Here is a 23,555-nt window from a genome sequence, read left to right as displayed (position 1 = left end):
TAAGCAAGTATCCTACAAACGTGTTGTCCCACAAAAGCGTCTGCATATGCTTTTACAATAGGGAGCTTTCGATTTGTTTGACAACGCGACGCTAGAATTCACCAGGGGCAGCGCTAGCTGAGGATCCGGGGGGGGGGGGGGGGGGGGGGGGGGGGAGGACCCCCCCGCTTGAACCCCCCATCGGGGAATTTCCAGCAAAGTCGTCGGGGAATAATGAAATCTCGACCGTCGAAAGTACAATTTAGGTAAGCTGTCAAATTTTAGGGATTAAAAACTGCGAGCAGTGCTACCGTATGTGCGAGGTGTTGTATACTATTGCGATCGTATGGGTTGCGGTGGTAGCGCCAGACCTTTGCCGACCAGGAGCTGGTACCTCCGACAGGTGGTTAGTACCCCTGACAGGCGGCATCTTAAGGAAATTTGGGGAAATAGTACCTGTAGATGGCCGGAAATGACACTTTTATCTAGTAAAATTTTATCCGATCATCTATCAACATCAAGATCACATAGTCAAAACCATAGACAGGGGTTTATTTAAGAGCCGGCAACCGGCACATTCGATCGGCTACTACGATGTTTTCGCTGGCTACTTCAATCAATGCTGTACAAAAATTAATACAAAAAACCACCAATATAAATAGCACAACAGGCCTGTAAAGAACCTTATTTACCTACACGAAGTTAATTTGCAATAGTATGCACTCATTTCGATGTTCCTTTCTGTTGAAAGTTCGTTAACTGTCTCTTATACACATCTAGATGTGTATAAGAGACAGCGTCTGCATATGCTTTTACATTAGGGAGCTTTCGATTTGTTTGACAACGCGACGCTAGAATTCACCAGGGGCAGCGCTAGCTGAGGATCCGGGGGGGGGGGGGAATTGGGGAATATTTGGCGCCGCCCCTGGAATCCATGCGACTAGAACTTAACATTCTTGCATGATGCGCAGATGACTGTTAGTGACCTCATTACGTTCTACGTCCTGCCGTCGTTGTGCGATCAAAAGCTTCCTACTGTTGATTTGTGGGACCTCAACAACATTATCCAAGGGGTGAACTGAAAAGTTCACTCTCTAAAATTTTCCCAGTAAAAGTGCCACCCTACAATTAATTTCTAAAAATACATATATTATTATTGCTTTGGCAAGAAAATTAAATTTATCTGAAGTTTGAAGGTAGGTAGCATATTATCCTACAGAGGTATTTTGTTTGAAACTCGTTCTCAGTTGCATGATTAGCGCCCTCAATGGCTTCAACTATTAATTAAGTATAACACCATGACATAAAAATATGTAAACTCTGATATATTTCATAATACAAACAATACAATACTGATGAACTACATTACATAATGATCAAAATATAATAATGATAAACTTTAATATAATGTTACCAATTATACATCGTTTAAAATAGCACAAATATATTCAACAAAAATAACACTATCACTTTTTACATAGACAACTTAAAGCAAAATTTGCAACAGCTAAAGCCTCAGTCATAATACTACACAAAAATATTGGATAAATTATAAATGAACAAAAAACCTTCTATTTTCAAGTAGGTTTCTTTTTCTGAGAGGTAAAACTTGATTTTTAAATACCTAATGAATCTAAATAAGTTGCAGTGGAAGGATCATTACTTGCAATTTGTTTTTTAAACAATTTACATTTTATATTTTAATCAGTCATTTTACATGGATTTTCCAATTTCTGATTTTGATCGAATGTTTGAAAAAGTTATTTTTTTCCGCAAAAAAATTCTTGAAATCTGTTTTCTGGTTCTTTTAAATATTTAGTTGCATAAATAAAATCTTGCATTTATGTTAAAAACTCATCAAGAAAAACTGCATTTTTATTATCTGATTTATGGAAATGATATACAAATAAAATAATAACATTCAAGATAATGTCAATGAAACTATTTCCAAATAACGAAAAAAAAAAAAAATAATAATAATAATTTAAGAACATCAACTTTACTAATAAAAATGGTTGCAAATACTGTAATCAACAACATTCAATTTTCTTTATAAATCTAGAATTTTAATTTATATTGGTAAAAAATTGCCTAATTTTAAAATGATTTTGATATATAGATTGTTCTATCATAATTGTCTGGGGTTCCTAATATATACTTAATTTATATTGTACGATCTCCCTAATTCCCACCAATTTATACATTTTATAATGGGAATGGTGTAGTACTCTTACTTAGCATTCACAAGAAATAGTAAACAAAGAAAAAAATAAATATCTTGATTCAAAAGCAAAAGGCACTATTTATCAACACATTTGAATTTAACTAGAATCATAAAAACTGCATAGTGTATACAGCCAACTAAAATATTACATACACTTTGGTTTAACATACATGCAAAAAATAAAGGTTTGTATTTAATATTGTAATGTCACAAATTCAACTCTCTACCTTCCTATTAGCCTATCAGAGACACGATATCAGAACACTCAGTAAGTTGGTTTTTCATAGAGTACATACTGTAAATAATTTAATAAGCGCTGCTCTAAAATAAGTGTCTCACGAACATGAATTTGTCCATTAAGCACCGCAGAGCTTATTAGAAATATATTCTATAAATTGTTAAATATATGGCAAAATTAATACCACTAACGTTCATACAACACATCGTCCCATTTTAATTTTATAGTGAATACGCAATGGAAAAAGCTTCTTATATTGAATAAGAGTTGCGTCAAAGCCTAAAAAAAAAATCACCACAGTGCATATTAAGTCATTTACAATATGTTGTGCTGCATAAAACCAACTTTATATCACCACCTAACTCACTTCACTTTCTCCCTTCTTGTCACTTTTCTACCTTGTACCTGCTATTGCCTGACATCTCCCACTTTCAGTTGTGTGAATGCTTTAGATGAGGACTTTCCATCAACTTAATAAAACTCATAAAACAACATAGAGTGCAAAAGCTGAATTTGATTTAGATTTTTTGCTATAATTCATCGTCATTCTTCACTTTTGTACACTCGGATTTTGGTATAACTGAATTGTAGTGCTCACCCAGTCCAAAGGCATGTCGGTTCTTTATAGGATGTACATGCTTGATAAACTAGGAATTCTTCAAATTAATGTCGACAATATTTTAGCTTGAAGTCATCTGAATAAAATGTAACTCGATACTCCAAAATGTGAAACAAGTATTTCGCCAGATCTATGGCTCAAATATAATAGTTTGTATCTCTTCCCGTATTATTTATTTAGTAGATCTATACCTGTCTCTTATACACATCTAGATGTGTATAAGAGACAGTGATTATGTCATATTACACCCATATAAGGGCATATCACAGGTATTTGTCATATAACCTTTGGTACAGTGCAGATAGAGCTATTGTCTGTACAGGCCTCTGTTCACTTCAAATAATAAAAAAAACATAAAAACATCAATAGATCTTTATTCATACAAATTAGAAAAGTTCATTGCAGAACTAAGGACCGACAAAAGTTTTTCTCATTAGCTATAGTCAATAGCTGGAATAGCCTGCCATATCACATTGTTAATGCCTTTTCTATAATTAAGTTTAAAAGCCACCTTGAAACGCAATGGCAAAACCACAGCCTGAAGTACGAACCCTATCAAAGTATATCATACTATAGAGGGACTCACAAACCTTAACAGGTTTCCAGTCAAAAGGTCAAAGTAAATCAAGGTAAATCAAATCATTATCTACATATTCTTGGAGGTTTTACATTTGCTAGATGATTTTTTTAAAAAAAGTTCAATCAATCACTCACTCACTCAAGCAATCAATCAATCAATCAATCAATCAATCAATCATCAAAAGCAGCAGCAGCATCAACAAAAAGACAACAGTAGCAATGCATCAAACATCTCACACATTATATAGCCGAAGATACGTAAAGTACTTACGAAAGGATAAGTGGCATGTGTTTTTCGCTGAAGTGTTCACCGACTGTCAGTGGCGGACTGTCGGCCTGGATCACTTCAATAGGCGACTGATAAATATGACTAATGGCATTGATCTATAAACAAATAACATGCAATTGAATTAAACAATTATTTACAAAATATGTAGAAATTATGGAGAGAAAAAAAAATGAAAAAAAAAACATGGAAAAACAAACTGACCTCATGTTGACCTCCCCATGCTGCGGTATTTGCTATTTCTCTACAGTATTCTTCATACTCTTCTGTATATAAAACAAAAAGTCAATAATCATTAAAAAATAATAACATATCGACATTATTTTTATTTATTTTTTAATATTGCAATAAATTAACCAATAAGTAGATACTTTGGGTAAGCTCTATCTGTAAAAGTAGGGTCAAGTGATTCAGTTTGAACAAATGACCTGCAGCAGGGACTTCATTTGCTTTAATGGATCAGGATCCTTGATTGTGTGGATAATCAGTCCTTTGTACTGAATAGTACTTAAAAAGGAAGAAGAGAAGAGGGGAGGGAAAAGGGGTGGTCAAACTAGACAAAGGTTAAGAAATGACATAGAGACACACTGGAACAAGCAACAGATAGACTTATACTTAAGGCAAAAGAAAAAAACGGTAAGGTCAAGGGTTACTAAGTCTTAATGTTATTGCTGATGATGCTACTCCTGATGATAATGAGGATGAGAATGATAGTGATATCAACGGTACAGGTACCCATGAACAAGTTTAGTATGCAGAATCAGAGCTCTGCAGGAATGAGTTGATTTGATGAGCTGAAAGATAAAACGGACTTCATGACTTAAAACTAAATCAACACAAAAAACATACATACCTGGGGTGTAGGGTTCCCCTGAATCTGATTTACAGAGGAAATACAAGAAATCTTCCATGTGAGATCTCATGTACTCGGCTGTCTGTTCTCGCAGGTTTTGCAGCTTAGTCTGATGAGCAAATTACAATTCAATGGTTAATAGTTGAATGCCAAAGGTCTATAGTTTACTACAGAGGTCTAATAGACACACACTTTGCAGAAAAAGCTTGTGACGCACTTCCAGGCACCCCTCTACTGGAAATTTGCTGAACAAATTTGCTGAATTACGCTATAAGTCAAGCAGTTAAAATTCACCTATCACCTTATTTCTACAACTAGCTTGCCCTCCCTTGATCATTGTGCCTCCCCCATAATTCCCCATGTGAATATAGTATTCCTAAATACGGCACTGACTCCAGTTCATTATGAAGTGCAGAGTTTTCAGTCATACTTATTTTCGTCTGTAGTTCACTTTTGTCCATGGGCAAGGCATTCATAGTATTCTCCCTCTGACCAGGAGTGCAAATGGGTACCTGGCAGGTTTAAACACCAACACACTGATTACATTTCTATCTTAATGTGAAGAGTAATAATCGTACCAATATGCATGTTCTAAGTCTACTATCAATTTGATGTTTTTGTAAATGACATTAAAAATTAACTGCAATAGGACTGAGACTAACCTGTACTCCCTGTCTAGCAAGTTGGTCAATCAGGGCATTGTACAAGCAATGACCATCTGATGCAATCTGGTAAGAAAATATAAGAAAACACATGTATGCAAATAAGCATTTACAAGTACTGCATAACTAGAGTTACTGCGGCAGAAGTAAAAATGTGTACATTGATGTGTTTTGTCATGGATTTGTATATGATTTGTAGATACCAAGTGAATGTTTTTTTTCATGTATTTGAACTCTCGTTTTGAATAAAATTGAAATTGATAACTGGAGGTACTGCAGAAGAAGCCTTGTTTCTACGGTAGAGTAAGACGAAGCATTGCATATTGTGCTTATGTTACATATTGTGCTTTATAAAGACAGTGGTCCCAAACATCCAGTCAGTTGAGGGAACTGTAATAAAATCAGTCTGGTTTCCCAAACTTCCACTAAGTAATCAAAACTCTACTAGAATTCACGGTTTCATGATTATAATGAATGGGTTGCCCGTATCCCCTTACCTCACGGATGCATAGGCCACGACCTGTTAAAATTGCATTGATCTTTTGCTCTTCCATTTTTCTATTACTGAACACGTTGTTCGACTCTTCTTCAGCAATCCTCTGCTCACGCTCCTTTTCCTTGTTCGCTTTTTTATTCTAAAAGGAAATTAGGTCAAAGTTTCAGACTTCTATCAAATAAAAAATTGTTTTCAATATAATAAAAATACTAATACACGATTATTTAATTACTTTAAATATGGTATCATTTTTCGATTCAAATCCAGAACGCAAAAATGTTTCTTTTGGCAATAACAGATGTATGAATAAAGCTCTGTTGACACTATAAAATCGAATGTGACAAAAAAATGTGATATGCCCATATTTGGGTGTAATATGACATCATCATGGCCATATATTGGCACACATCACATAAATTTGTCACAACAATTTTGATAGCACGGACAAAGCTGGTAAATCAATTTTCATTGTGTTCTTTTCACACTATAATTTTTTTTTTGCGAAAATATCTGTGATTTACCCATATATGGGGTATGATGATGCCATGTCACACTCACACTCATATGATGATGTCACATCACATTAATGGGCAAGCCACAATTGGGTTTTTTCACTATTTTTGATGCATGTTTGTATTTTGTAAAAGGGGTACATACAAAGAGAAATTGTTTTCTTATGTGTACTCCTTGGTTACTTCTGTTGTATTTTTTTTTTTAGAGTACCAAATAAATGTTGACTGAATTGAATTGAACATGTATCTGACACATACAAAATTTCATTTGGCAGTGTGGACAGACCTTAAACCAACAAAGACAATAAAGTTTTCATAGTGTAGACATCGCTTAAATCAGCAACAATCTAATTGGATTTGAAGCAAAGACAGGCCAAACCAGTCACTTGTCGCAAATCCTGTTTCAGAGATACAGTAATGGCCAAAACATGCTGGAATGTCAAAACTGTTTAAATCTATTTTATTGCACTAAACTGACCTTTGTATATCTATACATCATGCTATCCTGTTACTTTCCCCATTTACAATGTTAAAACAACAATTTTTAACGATTTGTTGATGGTTTCTGTCTGAGAAATGCCCAAAATCATAAACTCTGAAGGCTAATTTCTCAAATATTGTTCTTCGAACAGCTGTATGTTTAAACTCCTGTAACTTTATAACGAAATGTCGGACTTTAATGATTCTTTCACCATTTTATAGCTCTCATTTTACTGTTTAATTCTGTATTAATAACTAAAATCGATTTTTGCGATGAGTGACCGCCTTTGCCAGATATTATTTCCTGATTTTATCATATACAGTAAAAATGACTGGTCCATATGGTACCCAGATGTTTGATGAAAGCCACAGGAGTGGTTCCAGGAAAACAACCAGGATATACTGATGTTTATACATATCAACATCATTAACATTAAGGCTCTTATATTTTTTTTTTTAACTTAAAGCAGAATGCATTACCCTTCTTTTTTGTGCTCTTGTTGTTTTCACAACTTTCTCCTCCACTTTTTCTTCAGGTTTATCTTGCATATTTAATTTTTCCATTCCTGTTTCTATTCCATTTTCCTAGTAGAGAATAATGAAAATATTACATATTATTAATCACAAGACATTTATTCAGAAAAATTACCACAACAAATTACATACAGTATAACAAATTGTTTACATAGGCATCAAAAGAACAGAAATCAACAAATATTTACATAAGCAATCTTAACATTTTATACAAAACAATATATTTGACTGGTGGAGCTAGGATTTGGGAATGTGGGGTGGCTAGGTGGTGTAAGAAGGTTGCTTAGGCAGAAGTCTGGGGGCCATCCTCCAGGAATTGTTTTGTATTGGCAAACATTTAGCCTATAGACAATTTTTTTTACAATGATCTTTGACTAGGAATTTTACTTTGTTTCAAGTACAAGGTCAGAGGGCTATATTCAGAAGGATGGGGTGGCTAGCCATCTTATGCATTCCCCCTAGATCTGCCCATGTGTGCCATGATATCCTACAGTACGTACAGTAACTACATATAGTGTGTAGAGGACATACCATACTGTATGTTTTGTATAGTGGAAAACTGAACCTCTCAAAATATCTTAAATCTGCTGGCAGGATGTATGAACTACCACAACAATCATCATAAATATCTCAACAAAAACCTCTTTAAAAATATTTAATCCACTGGCAGGATATATCAAGCAGAACAAGAAGTTTGATGTTTTTTTTGACTGATTTTAGTGTGTCAGAGTTCACATATGAATATTAAACATCCACATCGTTTGAGATTATTTGAAAAAGTCTACCCACATTTATACCAGCATCTTTCAATTGCATGCTATACAGAATCGCCAACTAAATAAACATCTGGACATACCAGCATCAATGCTACGTAAAATGCATGCTCCGAAACCAGTCAAAAAAGACATGAGAATTCAAATTGCCTAAAAACTTACCGTGACTGAATTGGGTTTAATGAGATTCTTAAGTTCTTCTTCTTGACGATTATTAAGCTCAGCCTCAAGTTTTGCGATTTCTATTGTTGTTTCTTTCTTCTTCTTCTTATCACCCTTTGGAATAGCATGCTTCATAGCTTGGATTTTACCTTTCAAAATCAACAATTCAAACATTTAATTTCACTACCAGTATTTTTCTTAATATTTAATCTCAAAATGGTGAGACTTATTTGCGAACACACTGCCTGCCACAATGAATTTGTCATAAAACGAAACAGAAGAAACCCCACCCACGCACCTTTATTTTTATCATGCTCACCACCAATATTCAATCTTCCATTAAATTTTTTTTTCTCAATTAAACAAATATTGCTATAGCATTTATTAATCTAATTACTTTATGATTTTTGAGAACAATTGAGAAAACTTACATAATATATTTTCATTAAAATGCTTTTTTACTTTTAGTGAATAAATATTAAAGTACAATGCCACATTCAAACAATTTTTGCCTGAGGAGCAAATTTGACAGTAATAATTAGTGTGTGTGGGCATTAAAATTGGTCGGAGGAGCAAAGTGAATTTTTGATTCAACTCTTAGGGCTGCACCCAAACTTTGATGTGTCAGATCTATTCCAAAAACCTTCATACACTGTTTTATAGCCACTTTATGCTCAGTTTTACTATTACTTTTTACTGATGATCAGTGCCGGGCCGCAAAAAACAAGGTGTTTCTAGCCAAAGATGGTTGGTGTGGGCCGCACACATAGGGTTTGTAATTCATTTTTCGCAGGCCTAAAAAAAAAATCGCAGACGGGCTGCATGCAGGCCGCAGCGCAGGCCTTTGCCCACCTGTGGTGTACTGTAGATAATACAAGGGTCTGTGTTGGGTAGTGATATTTAAAGAAGGTGGCAGTTTTACTGAGGAGAACCACTTGGGCCTATGGCCCTACCTCTTCAGTTTCAAATATCAAAATTGACAATTAGGCGCCTACCTATACACAAAAATACATTTAAAAAGATGCTCACAAACCCCTTTCCCCCTTCAAGGTGTGTTCCACTGTTTCACAATCCTATTGCAATTGGATTGGTTTTCCAACAGATTTCATCAGGTGATGTATACTGAGTGATCATATAGGCAGAAAACCATTTTTTAAAGGATTTTTTACAGTACCAAATTAGGAGAATGGAAAAAAATGTTTGCCAAAATTGAAACCATTAATAAATATAGGCCTATGATACACAAATCAGCAGAGCATATTATGTAGGCCTCTTCCCTGCAACACATAACAGCACAACTAACTTAGGGTTGAGGAAGGAAGGATGAGACTAGTCTAGGCTTAGGGCCTAGCCTAGTCCTGACCTACAGTACATAAACTTGGCCTTGTGTTGTGTAACTGCCCAGCAGAACTGGGCTTTCTTTATTCTCTCTGTACTCTGCCTTTGATGAACGGTGATCGCGAAGAGGAGATTCATCGCTTCCCACACAGACCATCAGTAACAGTCACCTATTTGGCAGTAAAACATGAATATATATTATTATAAAACATACCATTTAATTCTTTCCTTTCTCTCTTGTGCCTTTGTGCAATATTTCCATGATTTATTCTCTCACTTCCCTCACAATCTCCCATTTTCGTTCTCTCACAAACGAGTACGTTCATTCTACTGCGAGTGCTCCCTCTCTCGGCCATCCTCGAGAAAAAAATTCAACAAGTTTATGTATCTGAGGGCGTAGTTCGTTAAAGAGGATTTCCAATTGGCGAAAAATGGTGGGTTATTTTGTATTTTGATAATTCTATAGTACTAAATAGATGATAAACTCAAATACTGAAGTTATTACCTCAAATATGTTATGTGATACCAATGTGCATAATGTGTTGTTGATGTTTGATTTTAGATTAGCCTAGGCTCTGTGTATGGCTAGGCGTTAATGCCAGGCCTTGATGTCAGGTGTCCTGAATTATTTGATGGGGAATTCACAATGCCAAAGCCCTATGATAGTTAAATGAATTAACAGAGGAAGTGATCTTTGTGGGGAAAAATAAAATTTTTTCCTCCATGGTACCATCAACAGTCAGTCGTGTCACTTTTTTTTTTCGTCCATTGATTAATGGAGATCCATATTAATATCATGTAAGAAGCATGTTACAATATAAACATCCTGAGCTTACTATTTTAAATTTTATTTTAAACTTGACTTTTTTGCCTACCATCTGTTGCAGTGCGCCCTCACTAATCATCACTAAATTTCTTTTGAACTACAGTATTAATAGCCATTTTACCGCCATAGTAAACTCTTCAGACAAAGAAGGACTAGACATTTTATGGCTTAAAAAACATGACACAGACAAGTTCCATGCATTCACAGACGATTTTTATGCTGTATGTATCTCTTTCACATATTGTAAAATATTTTAATTGTGCGGATTCATACAGTCAGTATACCTCAATTTAACTACAGTAACTAGCTCAAATTTGCGCTGAAAATTACTAGGAAAATAGGTGCACACATAGGGACGAATCCAGAGATGTCCGAAAGGGGGCCGAAAGTGGGGCTGATTGCGATAACACTATCCTAGGGTGTCTGGGTGCATTCCCCCGCAAAATTGTGTTCTAGAAACCCAAAAATAACCTCTGAGGTGTTGTGAGCGATTAATTTTTTCTTTTTTTTTTTTTACTTTCGGAAAGGGAGACCGAGGCCAGGCCCCACCCTAAATCCATCCCTGGCGCAGAATCCTAACTATTGCATAATACATTAGTTATATATTATGCTTAGGTCAAAGCCAAATTTTTGGCAAAATAATGCTCGGAAATCAGCCCATATTTTCCAAAATGTGTGGACGAATTTCTAGGCCTGTTTTTTGTGCGGAGGATATATTCAGTCTGGCTAGTTATATATGGCAAAAACGTGGCATTATTTTCACTATATTTTTATGCTGTATCGCTTTGCCAAATTAATATTTGAACCTCTTTATCCTAATTGAGAATGTACCATCTAAACCTGTGCAATTTGAGATTGGCTGCTATCTGAGTAGTGGCGACGCCAGAGTCTGAAGTCTTGGGGGGGGGGGCGCAAAGTGAGGGGAAAGGCAAAATTTTAGAGGGGTTGCAATATGCTGGGGTGGCCCAAAATGTTTTGAAAGTGGTCCACCCCCAAAATATGAAAATTGTGGGGTTTCAGAGGCTTATTTAATCAATTTTATAGATAGTCTACTAATAATATGTAGAAAATATATATCATTTTTTTTTCTCCCCTACGAATTGTAGTTTTTCTACTTTTACGGGGGGTGGGGGAAAAGAAAATTATCTGGGGGAAAGAAAATTATCTGGGGCAATTCCCCCTCCCCCCTTCCTAGTGCCGCCACTGTATCTGAGGTCCCTAGAGATTGCTCGTCTGTGTGCCTTTTTCTGTCACCGGCAACTTTATCTCATTGTAAATTATTTAAATTACATATTTGCCAGGTGTGAATTTGAATAAAAAAATAAATCAGTATGTTCTGTCTATATCTTCTTAATCTTGATTTGTAATTGATCGGCTCTGGAACAACACACATTGTGGATTGATCAAATCAGTTGTTTGTACCGCTCTCTCTACAGCATGGGCGTGTGAAAGTACGAACCACCGCAGAGCAAAAGGAAGCTAAAAGAAAAGAACGGGAAAAGAAATTAAAGGTTTATAATGGTGTCACTTCAAAAATATGGAAAAAGGTTTGTATGTATACAGTACTACTAAGATTGAAAATATACCGGTAGGTCTGCTGACAGTGTTGCGCTATCAAGATTTTAAAAAAACTGTAAATTTACTGTTTGTAGATGCATATACCTGTAGTAGGATACAATTTTAATTATTAATAATTCATACAATATTCAAATTTATTTTGTTTTTAACATTTACAAATTGGACTAAACCTACTTACTACTCTCAAAATTATTAAATGTTATTGTTATTATCATTACTTTTATTACTGTTTGCTTTGTTATTTGGTAGCGAGCCGAGAAAGAGCTGGATGATGAAGCATTGGGTTTGACTAGAGAAGTGCTAGCCGCCAACCCTGATTTTTACACAATGTGGAATTTCAGGAAAGAAATATTCTTAGAAGTGAGCTCATCACGGTAAGAATTGGTTTCATTTTAAAAGCTGCTATGATCATGTTGAAACAACAATGAAAATTGCTTAAATTTCCATCTGTCATCAGTCCTTTTGTGAAGTATGGAGAGGCATGATCATGTTTATTTATATTTGACTAAAATTATTTATAAAAATCGTGGTTTTTTTATTTAACACTTTTATATTTGTTCCTTTGTGATACCCTGCAAGTGCTTTATAAAGCCATGACCAGGGTTTTATGTTACATTCTTGTTATTGTTTTTGATTAAAGAATCATTTTGGTATTTTCAAAATGACATTATAATCCTGTCAACTTAAAACGTTTTTTTTTTTACCAGGATGATGGTGACAGAGATGATTAGGCATGCATTTATTTTCTTGTTGTTTATGTTTATGTTGATTTAATTATAAATGTTACTGAGCTAAAAAGTTAAGCTATAATTTAGTTTTTCCATTAGGAAACATTTTTTTTCCTCAATGTGTTGTCTCATATGCAAGGAATAAAGAATATTCACATAATAGTAATTTTGAAATGAAGAAACACCTCTGCTATTAATAAAATTATGAAGATGGTTTCATGGTTCTACAGTAGAACCCCTATTAAGGGGACACCTTGGTACTAGAAAAAGTGTCCTTTAATATAGTGTGTCTCCTTTTAATAGGGGCTGGAAATAGTTGTGAAAGATATGTTTTTGCTCAATACATGGCCAAAAAATATCCCCTGAATTATGGCTGTCCCAGAGGAGGGAGGGGTTCTACTGTATTAATTATTAAAAAAATTATTGTCCCTATAGGACAAATAGGTATGGAAATATGTTCATTTCATCTGCCATCCATCTCTTGAATTTAATTCCAATCTTTTATTTCAGTTTACAGCCATAAAATTACATACAATAAAAAATGATGAAAGCAGAAATGTCCAGTCCAGTTAAATAATAATAAGCATGGAGTTAGATAGTTTAGTGGTTAAGATGCTTGCCTTCTATTCCCAGGTGGGGAGGATTTAAGGGATGGGGAAAAGCCACCCCCACCCCTCCTCCCCTTTGGGAAAGTAAAAAAAAAAAGAAATTATTGATTGCTCAAAACGCCTTATAAATTATCGGGCATCTAGAAAACAAAAATTTCGGACCCGCTAGGGTAGTGTTGTCTCTCATTTTCCCCCTTTCACCCCCACCACCTTTCGGATATCTCTGGATCCACCCCTGTCAGGGTCTTGGGTTCAGTTCAGCAGGATGTTTTCTCATTAATGAAAAAAAAACTCCACTCCCTAACTCCCTCCACTGTTGTAGAAAATAAGAAAGAAAAAGCAAGCATAAGATTTTTTAGAAGGTTTATCTTTTCATTTTGCCTTTATTACAGACCAGAAAACGATTTCCAGGCTTTATGTTCATCGGAGCTCTCTTTCCTTGAGGATTGCCTGCAGGTGAATCCCAAGTCGTATGGTGCCTGGCATCACAGGTGCTGGATCATGGATCACATGCCTCATCCTGATTGGAAGAAAGAACTCAAACTATGTGACATCTACCTTCAACATGATGAGCGCAATTGTAAGTGGACATCAAAGAAAAGTGTTAACATATTGCCTGCCAGCGACAAGTATACTTGTCCCACAGGGTGTTTGATGAGGACGCTAGGGACGACTATACTCGTCAAAATCAGGGTAACATTCTAGCGTATATTACTACTTAATGGCTGGTAGTTCAGGGAATATACACCTAGATGATAACGTATAAATAATTGATGTATGTTTGTTGTGTTTTCTTGCCAACAGTACACTTGATTGCCCTAGTGGGGGGGGCGCCCTCTGAACGTATACCAACCCATGCAAAACGCAGACGAGAAAACTCGCACTTGGCAAAGACTATGTCCACTATATTATTTTCCCGCCAATTTATTAGACACCATTTTAATGATATATGACTAAATATAATTTCAAAAAATTATGTTTGTATACAGTATATATACTTGTTTTGGCACACAGGAAGGAACCTAAAAAAAAGGTCTAGAGGTCAACGTGTTAATTGATCAATTTATCAATCAATCAATGTGTCAATCAATTGATTATCGAAACAGGCAATTGATGGATCAAGCAATCGATCAATTTCAAAAGGAGTCAGTAAAATTAATCAATGGGACTCCTAACAACTCACCACTAGGTAATTAATCAATAAATGAATGTCAGTCTATTATTCATTTGATGTGTCATTTAATTATTAATGTAATCAATAATAAGTTAATCAATCAATGAGTCAATGTGTTTCAATTAAAGAGATGATCAGTGAGTCTATAAATCTATGAATGTGTATATAAAATAGTCACTCAATCAGTCATTCAATTATATATAAATGAATTAGTCATAGACACATTCAGGGTTGGTCTGTTACTCATAATAATACAAAATTAATAGTAGTATTATTATTGTTGTTTATTGTTATTATCATTATATCATTATTATTGAATTAACTTATTAGTAATATGGTTAAACTTGCCTAAGTCGAATAATTTCTAAGTCGACCTTATTTTACATGCCAAATTGTTGTGTTTTCTATTAATTAACAATCTGTAAGTCAAATTAAATATTATATAAGTCAAACAGTTTTTCAATGCCATTTTGGAAGGCAAGTAACTGTATAATATATTAGTGTGCATTTTTTTGTTTGTGGGGTATTTAATTGAACTCATGGTATAATTCTGCACAGATTTCTTCATTGTGTAGCCTACTTCTACACTCCATTTTAGTACCAATTTTATTTATGTAAAGCACATTGAAGTGTATTCATGAAAACATTATTTTCACAATGGAAATATTTGTGTACTCCTTAAGTTCATTGCTGGGACTATCGTCGTTTTGTGGTAGCAAGGTCAAATGTTAAAGCAAAGGATGAATTGGAATTTTCCACCGCTAAGATCAGTAGTAATTTTTCCAACTTCTCGTCATGGCATTACCGGAGCAAGTTGCTTCCGCTTCTCTATCCTGATGAGGAAAGTACCGGAAGAGTCAGGGAAGACATTCTACTCCAAGGTACAGTACAGTACACTAAATAAGGGTATTAATGAGGATAAACCATTTCTTAATGTTAAATACTCCCGTGTCAATATCTGTAAATATGGTTTATTGTGTAATCTTTCTTTAGTTTGCAATTGTTGTCTTTCTTAAAATGATAATCCTGATTTTTATAATTGTAGTTTCAAGTTTAACTAGGTGCTATTATTGAATATTTATCATTGTTATGATTTTTGTATTGTTTTTATTGATATTTATTGTTATTCTTACTTAATATTGTTTCTTTGAAATCGTATTTTGAATTATAATTTATAATGTAATTGGTATTTTACACTGTTGGATGCACTAAAGAAAAAAAAAATAAATACGCCTTGCAGTAGAAGAGGGCTGGCACAATTTTTTTACAAGTGTTTTGTTTTGGTTGCAGAATATGAATTGGCTCAGAATGCTTTCTTTACTGATCCAAATGATCAAAGTGCGTGGTTCTATCACCGATGGTTGCTTGGAAGAGGTAAGAATGCCATTCATTCGTTCAAGCAAACTTATTATGAAAATTTGAGGTTTACTGTACAATGTGATTGCACATACCTTCATACACTGTTTTTATACAGCTTTTATGCTATTTTTTCATGTTACTTTTTGCAGATGTTCATCGTTAGGCCTTAACAAGAAGGGGTTTTTTAATAGCCAAAGATGTTAGGCGGGAGTTTGAATTTATTTTCTCGGCCTACAACAAATTTGGCGTAGGCCTGCAGGCATCCTGCGGGCTGCTTTGCCCTCATAAGGCCTGTTTACACTATGACAATAATGATCAACGATAAGGCCAAAAAAAAAATTGCTTACTCTCCTCCACCTGCCCCTAATTCACTGAAAAATAAAGGTGCGGAAGAAACGAAAAAACTTTAAAAAATAAGGGTTTTTCTTAGCTTTTTTCTTTACCAATTAAAAAAAAATGTGAGTAAATTTTTATTTAGTTTTGGCCAAATGCCCTACAAATTAGTCTAAAGTTGTTGTCTGATGTAAGATATTGCCATTCTAGGCCTCTGTGGGTTTTTTTTATTCCATCTGATGAGTATTTAAAAAAATAAATTAATTAAAAAAAATTTTTTCCACCCGCCCCTATTTATCATTTTAAAAAAAGAAGGGCAAACAAACAATTTATTGAATTTGGCCCCAACTGAAGTTTTTACACTAGCTCAATTCGAAAGCGGTATATCGTGTATATGATAAAAAAATAATTTCACAAAGCATATCAAATGACGTCATAATCATGGGTAAACGATAAAATCATTTTTACTACTACAATTTTATCGTTTTCTAATGATTATGACATCATTTGATTTGTGAAATTATGTTTTTATCGTATACATAATAAATCGTTATCGAATCATGCTAGTGTGAAAACTTATTTTTTAAAATTTTCTATATGAACAATTGCTTTTAGTGTTTTATCGTTGATCATTAGCGTCATTGTGTAAACAGGCATTTATGCTATAAAAAATTACACATGTTTTGAATCATTTTTTCAGGTGACAGCCCCCAGAATATAAATTATTTGTACGCAAATAAAAGACACAATATGATTGTGGTAGTCTTTGCGCAGCCAGTGCTCATCCCGGATAAGAACAGCGTTGTGGTCACCATGAATGGTCAAGTTAGAGATGGAGAGTGGACGACATCAAATGGCCAGCATATTCATTCCTTAATTTGGGTATCCTTGTTGTGGATGTTATGGTGGTTTTCAGTCCATTTTTTTGTTTTTTTATTATATTAAAATTTATACCAAAAAAAAAACAAAAACAAAAACCAGAACATCAGACAGAAAAAACTGACGAGTGAGGACTGCCACAAAAGACAAGTGTATACAATGTAAAGTTGGAATGACACTATTGTACTTAGGTAAATTCTAAGGATACATTACAATGAACATTGTATTCTATTCTGTCCATCATCATCATCATTATTTTGTTTTGCTACATTAAGTTATATAGATGTGTATAAGAGACAGCCTTAAGTTCATTGCTGGGACTATCGTCGTTTTGTGGTAGCAAGGTCAAATGTTAAAGCAAAGGATGAATTGGAATTTTCCACCGCTAAGATCAGTAGTAATTTTTCCAACTTCTCGTCATGGCATTACCGGAGCAAGTTGCTTCCGCTTCTCTATCCTGATGAGGAAAGTACCGGAAGAGTCAGGGAAGACATTCTACTCCAAGGTACAGTACAGTAGCTGTCTCTTATACACATCTAGATGTGTATAAGAGACAGTTATAAGAGTGCTATATTCTATTTTTATTGCTGCATGAGCCATCAAGGTACTAGTATCTGCCCAAAAACAATAAAGTAAAAATACAAAAGATAAAACATATTATGTATGCCTAAAGGAACTATGCATTTTGTGATAGGGGCATTACTCCACTAAGGTTCTAGTGACCTGCATGTACTTGGGTATTAAAACTACTGTAATAGTTTTTAGAAATTTTTGATGAACACTCTGTAAACTTATATGTTTTTTAACCCCCTTTCATGTTCAACTTGATACCTTTTATGATTTTTCAAAGATATGCTAATTCAACTATTTATTTTTGGTTGATGGTTTCTGAATTTTTCATCTGATAATACAACTTTTAATGATATAGTTGGAAGTAGACTTAGCTGCCGAGATTGGTGATATGCATGGACCAATTTGTACCAACTCCATTTTTTTTTGTTCTTAAAGCACGTTTCTATCCATTTAACATTAGCTTCATTTCCTTTATATTGATGCTATCTATTAAGTTTCACTTTTTTTCCGCTGCAGGGGATTTTGAAAGTTGGAGTAAGGAAGTGAATGTGGCAGCAAGGTTGTTTTCTTCTCAACTAAGTGTCGAAAAAACGGGCGTACTAACCCAAGAACTGGAGTCGTGCCAGCAGCTTCTCGAACTTGAACCAGATAACAAATGTAAGCAAACTGTCCCTTTGGTCCTCGCGACATTTTAACTTATTTTTAGCATTAATAAAAGGTAAAGGAAAGACTTTCTTTAATAAATATTTGGTGTAATTTGTATTCCAGTTTTGAAAAACTGTCCATAACATACACTATCTTGCTGTGGGGTGGTGGTTAAGATGCCCTCCTTCCAATACCTTGGTCTATGGTTCAATTCTTGCAATGTATACCACTAATTTTTTTCTTGCAAATAAGAAAAAATCCACTCTTTGCCAAGACATGTCTCTTCTAATTAGGCTCCTTTTATAATTTATTTCAGTTAATATTTATTTATCTTTGGTTGTTGATTTGTCGTTATAAATATCATGTTATTTAAAAAATTGTTATTATTGTTGTTATATTGTTATATATAATAAGTAATATATATAATTATATATTATTGTATTATATATATAATTATTATTATTGTTATATGATCAACCTCATCATTAGCCTTATAATTTTATTGTCATTATCAATATTATTGGTATGTTATATTATTATTATTATTATTATTATTATTATTATTATTATTGTTATTGACATTATTATTATTTTCATTATATTATTTTTACTGTTGTTTTTGCTGATTATTATTATCTTTATAATATGTAGAGATACAGTAGTCTACTCAAATATATTATGTATACTAACCTCTTATGGAAGGTATCATATTTAATATGTACATGTACACTATTAACTGATATATTGATTGCTTGATTGATTTCTGTGACTTCCCTATTATTTTCTGAAGATAGCTTTTAGATGTCACCAGATGTTTCTTCGTCATAGCAAATTCTCTTGAGGAAGAGTTTTGTAAATGAAATGAAAATGGACGAAATTCATAAATCAATAGCCAGAGATGCTGACAGATAAAACTTGTGCGTTTGTATCGCTTTCACAATTAATTTTCTAATTCACTTTTCCTTTAATTTGCATTTTATCGTCTTTTCATCAGGGTGTGTTTTTACAATTATCCAGCTGATGAGGTCATTAGACCCGTTACGTTATGAGGCACAAACCGTCGATTATATGAACATCCTTCTGAGGACTGATCCGTACCGCGCAAACTACTTTCATGACCTGCGAAGTAGATTTTGTATAGAGAATGAAATATTAAGAGCTGAAGCTGCAGAAGATAGAATCAAAGTGATTGACTTGTCAAAAAAGGTATTAATCGATGTACATGCAGTGGTGTATTTAAGAAATGGTGGGGGGCACTTATTTTTTTTTTATTTATTTGATGAAAAATTCATCCCAGATAGTGCTTCACTTTTGTTGGTCCAAGTTAAAATTCCTTGACTACCCCACTTCCCCTCCCATTACTTGTAAGGACACTCATTCCAATGCAACTTCCATACATTTTTTGTGTATGTGTGTGGGTGAGTGGGGAGGGTGTGTGTGTATGTACATATGGTACTGTTATAATAAGTGTGCTTTGTGTTATTTTATTTTGTACTTTTTTGTAAGGGTCAATTGAGACAAGCCAAACTGTTTCTATAGCTTGATCCTTATCAATGGAATTTTATTACTGAAAAACTAAAGATTTATGTTATGTTCATGATACATTGATTGAATAAATGTGCATTGAATTGACTGTCATAACGTGTTTTTTTTTTCACTTTGATTACCATAAAACTTCTAATAGTAATCCTGGGTTACTATTCTTTGATTGTTTTTTTAGGGTGGGTTACTATTAGAATATGGGTTACTATTAGAGTAGCTGGTTACTACTGCATTACTAAGCCTTATGTAGGCACTTGAAAATAATAACTTCTAGGTTGGGTTACTATTAGAAGGTTATTACTAAATAGAGTAATGGGTTATTATTAGAAGTTTTACAGTATACAGGTATTATCACAATGCCAGAATTAATCTTTGAATTGTTTATCATTATTAGATTGTTGTTGTTACTATACATCTAAGCATTTGCATTCTTATTCACCAGGAACTGACAACACTGATTCATCTTGAACACTTGGTACCATTAACAGAAATCAACATATCATCCAACAAGCTCACATCACTGTCAGGTTGTCACATGTTACAGTGTGCGGAGAAGATTTTAGCAGACGACAACAGCATCGCAAGTTTACAGGGGCTTGGCCCTATGCATTCCCTCAAGGAACTTTCCATTAACAATAACAGTATCCTTCACTGCATATATTCACATTCCTTGTAGGAATATATATGTTATTTCTTATTTATCTACATATTTAGGCAAGGTAGCATATAGAGAAGATGGTAATGCTGTTTTTCTGTATGGTCCTACAAAGATAAAATACTATATATTTCTTTAGTTTAATTTGCTTTTCATTCATGTTTTTCATTGTATTACTTTTATATATTGTTTTGATATGCTGCATCAATAACATTATTATTATTATTATTATTGTTATTATTATTATTACTACTGTATTTTAGGCCTATTGTTATTTTATTATGATAGGCATCTGTTTAAAATTACATGGTTTGTATGATTTTGTCAGTGTATCTCAAAAATGACATTTTGAAAATAACAAAATTTTGTATCTTGTATAAATAATTAACATATATTACCACTATTATTATGATCCTTCACAAGTTAAACCAGGTATCAAGTCTATAGATGACCTTTCAACCCTAACATCTTGTCCAAATCTTTCAAGTTTAAGTCTCACAGGTAACCCAGTTTGTCAGCTTGATGATTTCCAGAATGCAATCAAAAATCTATTTCCACATATCCAATTGCTCAATGGAGTTCAACTATAATGTTCACTACATATCCTGGCAACCTTGCCTGGATAATAGACTCCTAATTACTTGAAATATTGAGTTCATTGGAGCTCATTGAATGACAGTATTATAATTGTCATTTAGAAGATTTAATACCTATTCTGTCAATTTAAAAAATTCCACAAATCATGTATTGTCAGAAGAATTAAGGGACTATAATATGCCAGCATAGAAAACCATGTGACCAATCAAATACCTACACAGAAACCAGGTGGCCTACCGTATACCAGCACACAGACCAGCTGGCCAATCATTCGCCATCACAAAACCAGGTCATCTCTCATGTTCCAGCACAGAAATCAGGTAACTTGTATGAGCAATGAACTTAATTACCAATAATGTACCAGTAGAGGGACCTGGTGACCAATCACTTGACCAGCACAGAAGCCAGGTGACCAGTCATGTACTAGCACCAAAACCAGGTGACCAATCATGTACCAGTGCAAAAAAAACAGGTAAATTGTCATGTACAAGTACAGGAACCAGGTGAACAATGATGTACCAGCACAGGACACAGAAGGACAATTTTTTATTATCACAGAAAACCAGATGACTGCTCATGTACCATCACAGGAACCAGGTAACCAGCCATTTACCAGCACAGGAACCAGACCACAAAAAATCTACCAATACAGGAATCAGGTGATCCATTATCATGTACAATCGTTAGAACCAAACGGCAAAGTATGTATCGCCACAGAAATACCAATATGTGAATCAGGTGACCAATTATCTATGAAAATTATTGGAATCGGATATATTATTTTTGCAATGATCTAGTGTATGCCTTTCCATCACCGATTATTGGTCAATCTCAAAAGCTTTAGGCCTTCATATTAGTAGGTCTTGGTACGTACTGCAAAGCAATGTGCTGGCTTGATAAGGGGCATACTGTTTTTACACTGCCAAGCCAGGAGAAAACTGTCTAATGCAGTTTAATATTGGAGGATATTTCCATTTACAGTCTAAACACATTTACAGTCTATAATATACCGAATGATCTTGAGTCGCTTCAGTTTACATTGGCAATGAAAACCGCATTGAAAATGTAGAAATTGCATCAAACGTTTGTGGCAATTTTTAATGATTTTTACTATCAAAGTTTGTTGCAAAAAATAAAATAAAATAAAATAAAGAAAATATATACTTTTAAAAAGGAACCAGAAGACTACTAAATATTGGAGTAAAACAAATAGAATTATTATTGGAAGATACATAAGTGCAAATTATAATGACTTCCATGTAAGACATGTAAGACTCAACATTTTGACTCTGCAAATTATGAAGACCAGGGCCATTTTACACTGGTATCTCTGATGCTGTTTGTGTATCTGAAGCAGAGATCGTTCAGCTTCATGACAGGCCAGTGTTTGTAAAACACAGAATTGTTGATTTTTCCAATTTTAAACTGATTGAAACCATGACGATGTACACCAGGTGTATAGCAACAGCAGTAAACCTTTCTGTAAAGCCCCGCCTCTTGGATATTGTTGCTAAGCTTCCATTTATTGCTAAGTGTCATAATATTTACAGCACCACAGTGAGGAAGGCAAAATGGATTTCTACAAAAGGATAGAGTAATCGTATGTAAACGCGTGTGTTTTTTGGGACAACACTTGTGTGTTTTGGGTGGGGGGAAGGGCGTATTACTAACCTTGCTCTGATAGGTTCGACTGTCATTCCAGAATGTTCCATTTTTTACCCCTATCAAATATAAAGAAACAGCATGTATGTATGACTATCTAATAATTATGAAAATAAATATAATATTATTCAAGTTTCATATCTGTTGTATTTTCTTGACAATTTATCCAGGTTTTGCAATGTTAATTCTTGCCAGCGTAATTGATTGATTATTAAGTGATTGGATTTTATCAGCATTAATTCTCATGCAGAATTGTTCTTGATGTTTGCGCCAATAGCGGGAGTGGGGAGGGTTCTTAATCTGCGGGCCCAGGCCCCTCTCCATCAATCATGAATCGTAGTACTAAAAGAACTCATAACACGATAATAAGATGCTTCAAAACAGCTTAAAAAATAAATGGCCCAAAATTTGATCAGTTTTGTATCATTTACATGGATGTTTTCCACTAGAGCTTTCCCCTGGGCCCTGATTGGGGCGTGACATCCTCTTGACTTCACAGGAAATTAAATTGTCAGAACCCCATCTGACAGCCTTTCCCACTGAAAGTAGCCACCTCTGGTTTCCTCCTGGTCACCATCCTAAAATACATTCGTTCCAGTAAATACCATCGTCTTATTGTTCACACAAAAATAGCATAACCCTAAATTGTATATTTTACTAT

At 34.3% G+C, this 23,555-nt stretch overlaps 2 protein-coding genes across 2 annotated transcripts; one reads left to right on the top strand and one right to left on the bottom strand.

The window, feature by feature from the left end:
* Nucleotides 1–1,163: 1,163 nt before the first annotated feature.
* LOC117117120 (deubiquitinase OTUD6B-like) lies at nucleotides 1,164–10,106 on the bottom strand. The gene is made up of 9 exons (XM_033261322.1): nucleotides 9,950–10,106; nucleotides 8,398–8,546; nucleotides 7,409–7,513; nucleotides 5,938–6,075; nucleotides 5,441–5,506; nucleotides 4,779–4,887; nucleotides 4,130–4,191; nucleotides 3,907–4,023; nucleotides 1,164–3,061 (listed from the first exon to the last, which is right to left on the bottom strand). The coding sequence occupies exons 1-8, from the start codon at nucleotides 10,089–10,091 to the stop codon at nucleotides 3,907–3,909; spliced, it is 888 nt and encodes a 295-aa protein (XP_033117213.1). The 5' UTR covers nucleotides 10,092–10,106; the 3' UTR covers nucleotides 1,164–3,061.
* On the top strand, nucleotides 10,090–23,032 carry LOC117117149 (geranylgeranyl transferase type-2 subunit alpha-like). The gene is made up of 11 exons (XM_033261360.1): nucleotides 10,090–10,169; nucleotides 11,998–12,108; nucleotides 12,389–12,513; nucleotides 13,868–14,055; nucleotides 15,333–15,530; nucleotides 15,940–16,023; nucleotides 17,042–17,256; nucleotides 18,165–18,450; nucleotides 19,433–19,644; nucleotides 20,423–20,621; nucleotides 21,068–23,032. Exons 1-11 carry the CDS (start codon nucleotides 10,167–10,169, stop codon nucleotides 21,223–21,225), a joined length of 1,779 nt encoding a protein of 592 aa, XP_033117251.1. The 5' UTR covers nucleotides 10,090–10,166; the 3' UTR covers nucleotides 21,226–23,032.
* The last annotated feature ends 523 nt before the right edge of the window (nucleotides 23,033–23,555 follow it).

The sequence above is a fragment of the Anneissia japonica genome, unplaced genomic scaffold (assembly GCF_011630105.1).
Source record: "Anneissia japonica isolate Jap-2015-1 unplaced genomic scaffold, ASM1163010v1 scaffold287835_len3118868_cov185, whole genome shotgun sequence".
Lineage (NCBI taxonomy): Eukaryota > Metazoa > Echinodermata > Crinoidea > Comatulida > Comatulidae > Anneissia > Anneissia japonica.
This window is presented reverse-complemented; position numbering and strand designations above follow the sequence as displayed.

Excerpts from the sequence above, each read along its gene's own strand:
- LOC117117120 (XM_033261322.1), bottom strand. The coding sequence starts at position 10,091 with ATGGCCGAGAGAGGGAGCACTCGCAGTAGAATGAACGTACTCGTTTGT. Across the intron at positions 4,192-4,778 it reads AGGGGAACCCTACACCCCAG|AAGAGTATGAAGAATACTGT; the intron begins GTATGTATGTTT and ends TTTTATATACAG. Across the intron at positions 4,024-4,129 it reads CATGGGGAGGTCAACATGAG|ATCAATGCCATTAGTCATAT; the intron begins GTCAGTTTGTTT and ends ATTTGTTTATAG.
- LOC117117149 (XM_033261360.1), top strand. Across the intron at positions 14,056-15,332 it reads TCAACATGATGAGCGCAATT|TTCATTGCTGGGACTATCGT; the intron begins GTAAGTGGACAT and ends GTACTCCTTAAG. Across the intron at positions 17,257-18,164 it reads GGATGTTATGGTGGTTTTCA|CTGCCGAGATTGGTGATATG; the intron begins GTCCATTTTTTT and ends AAGTAGACTTAG.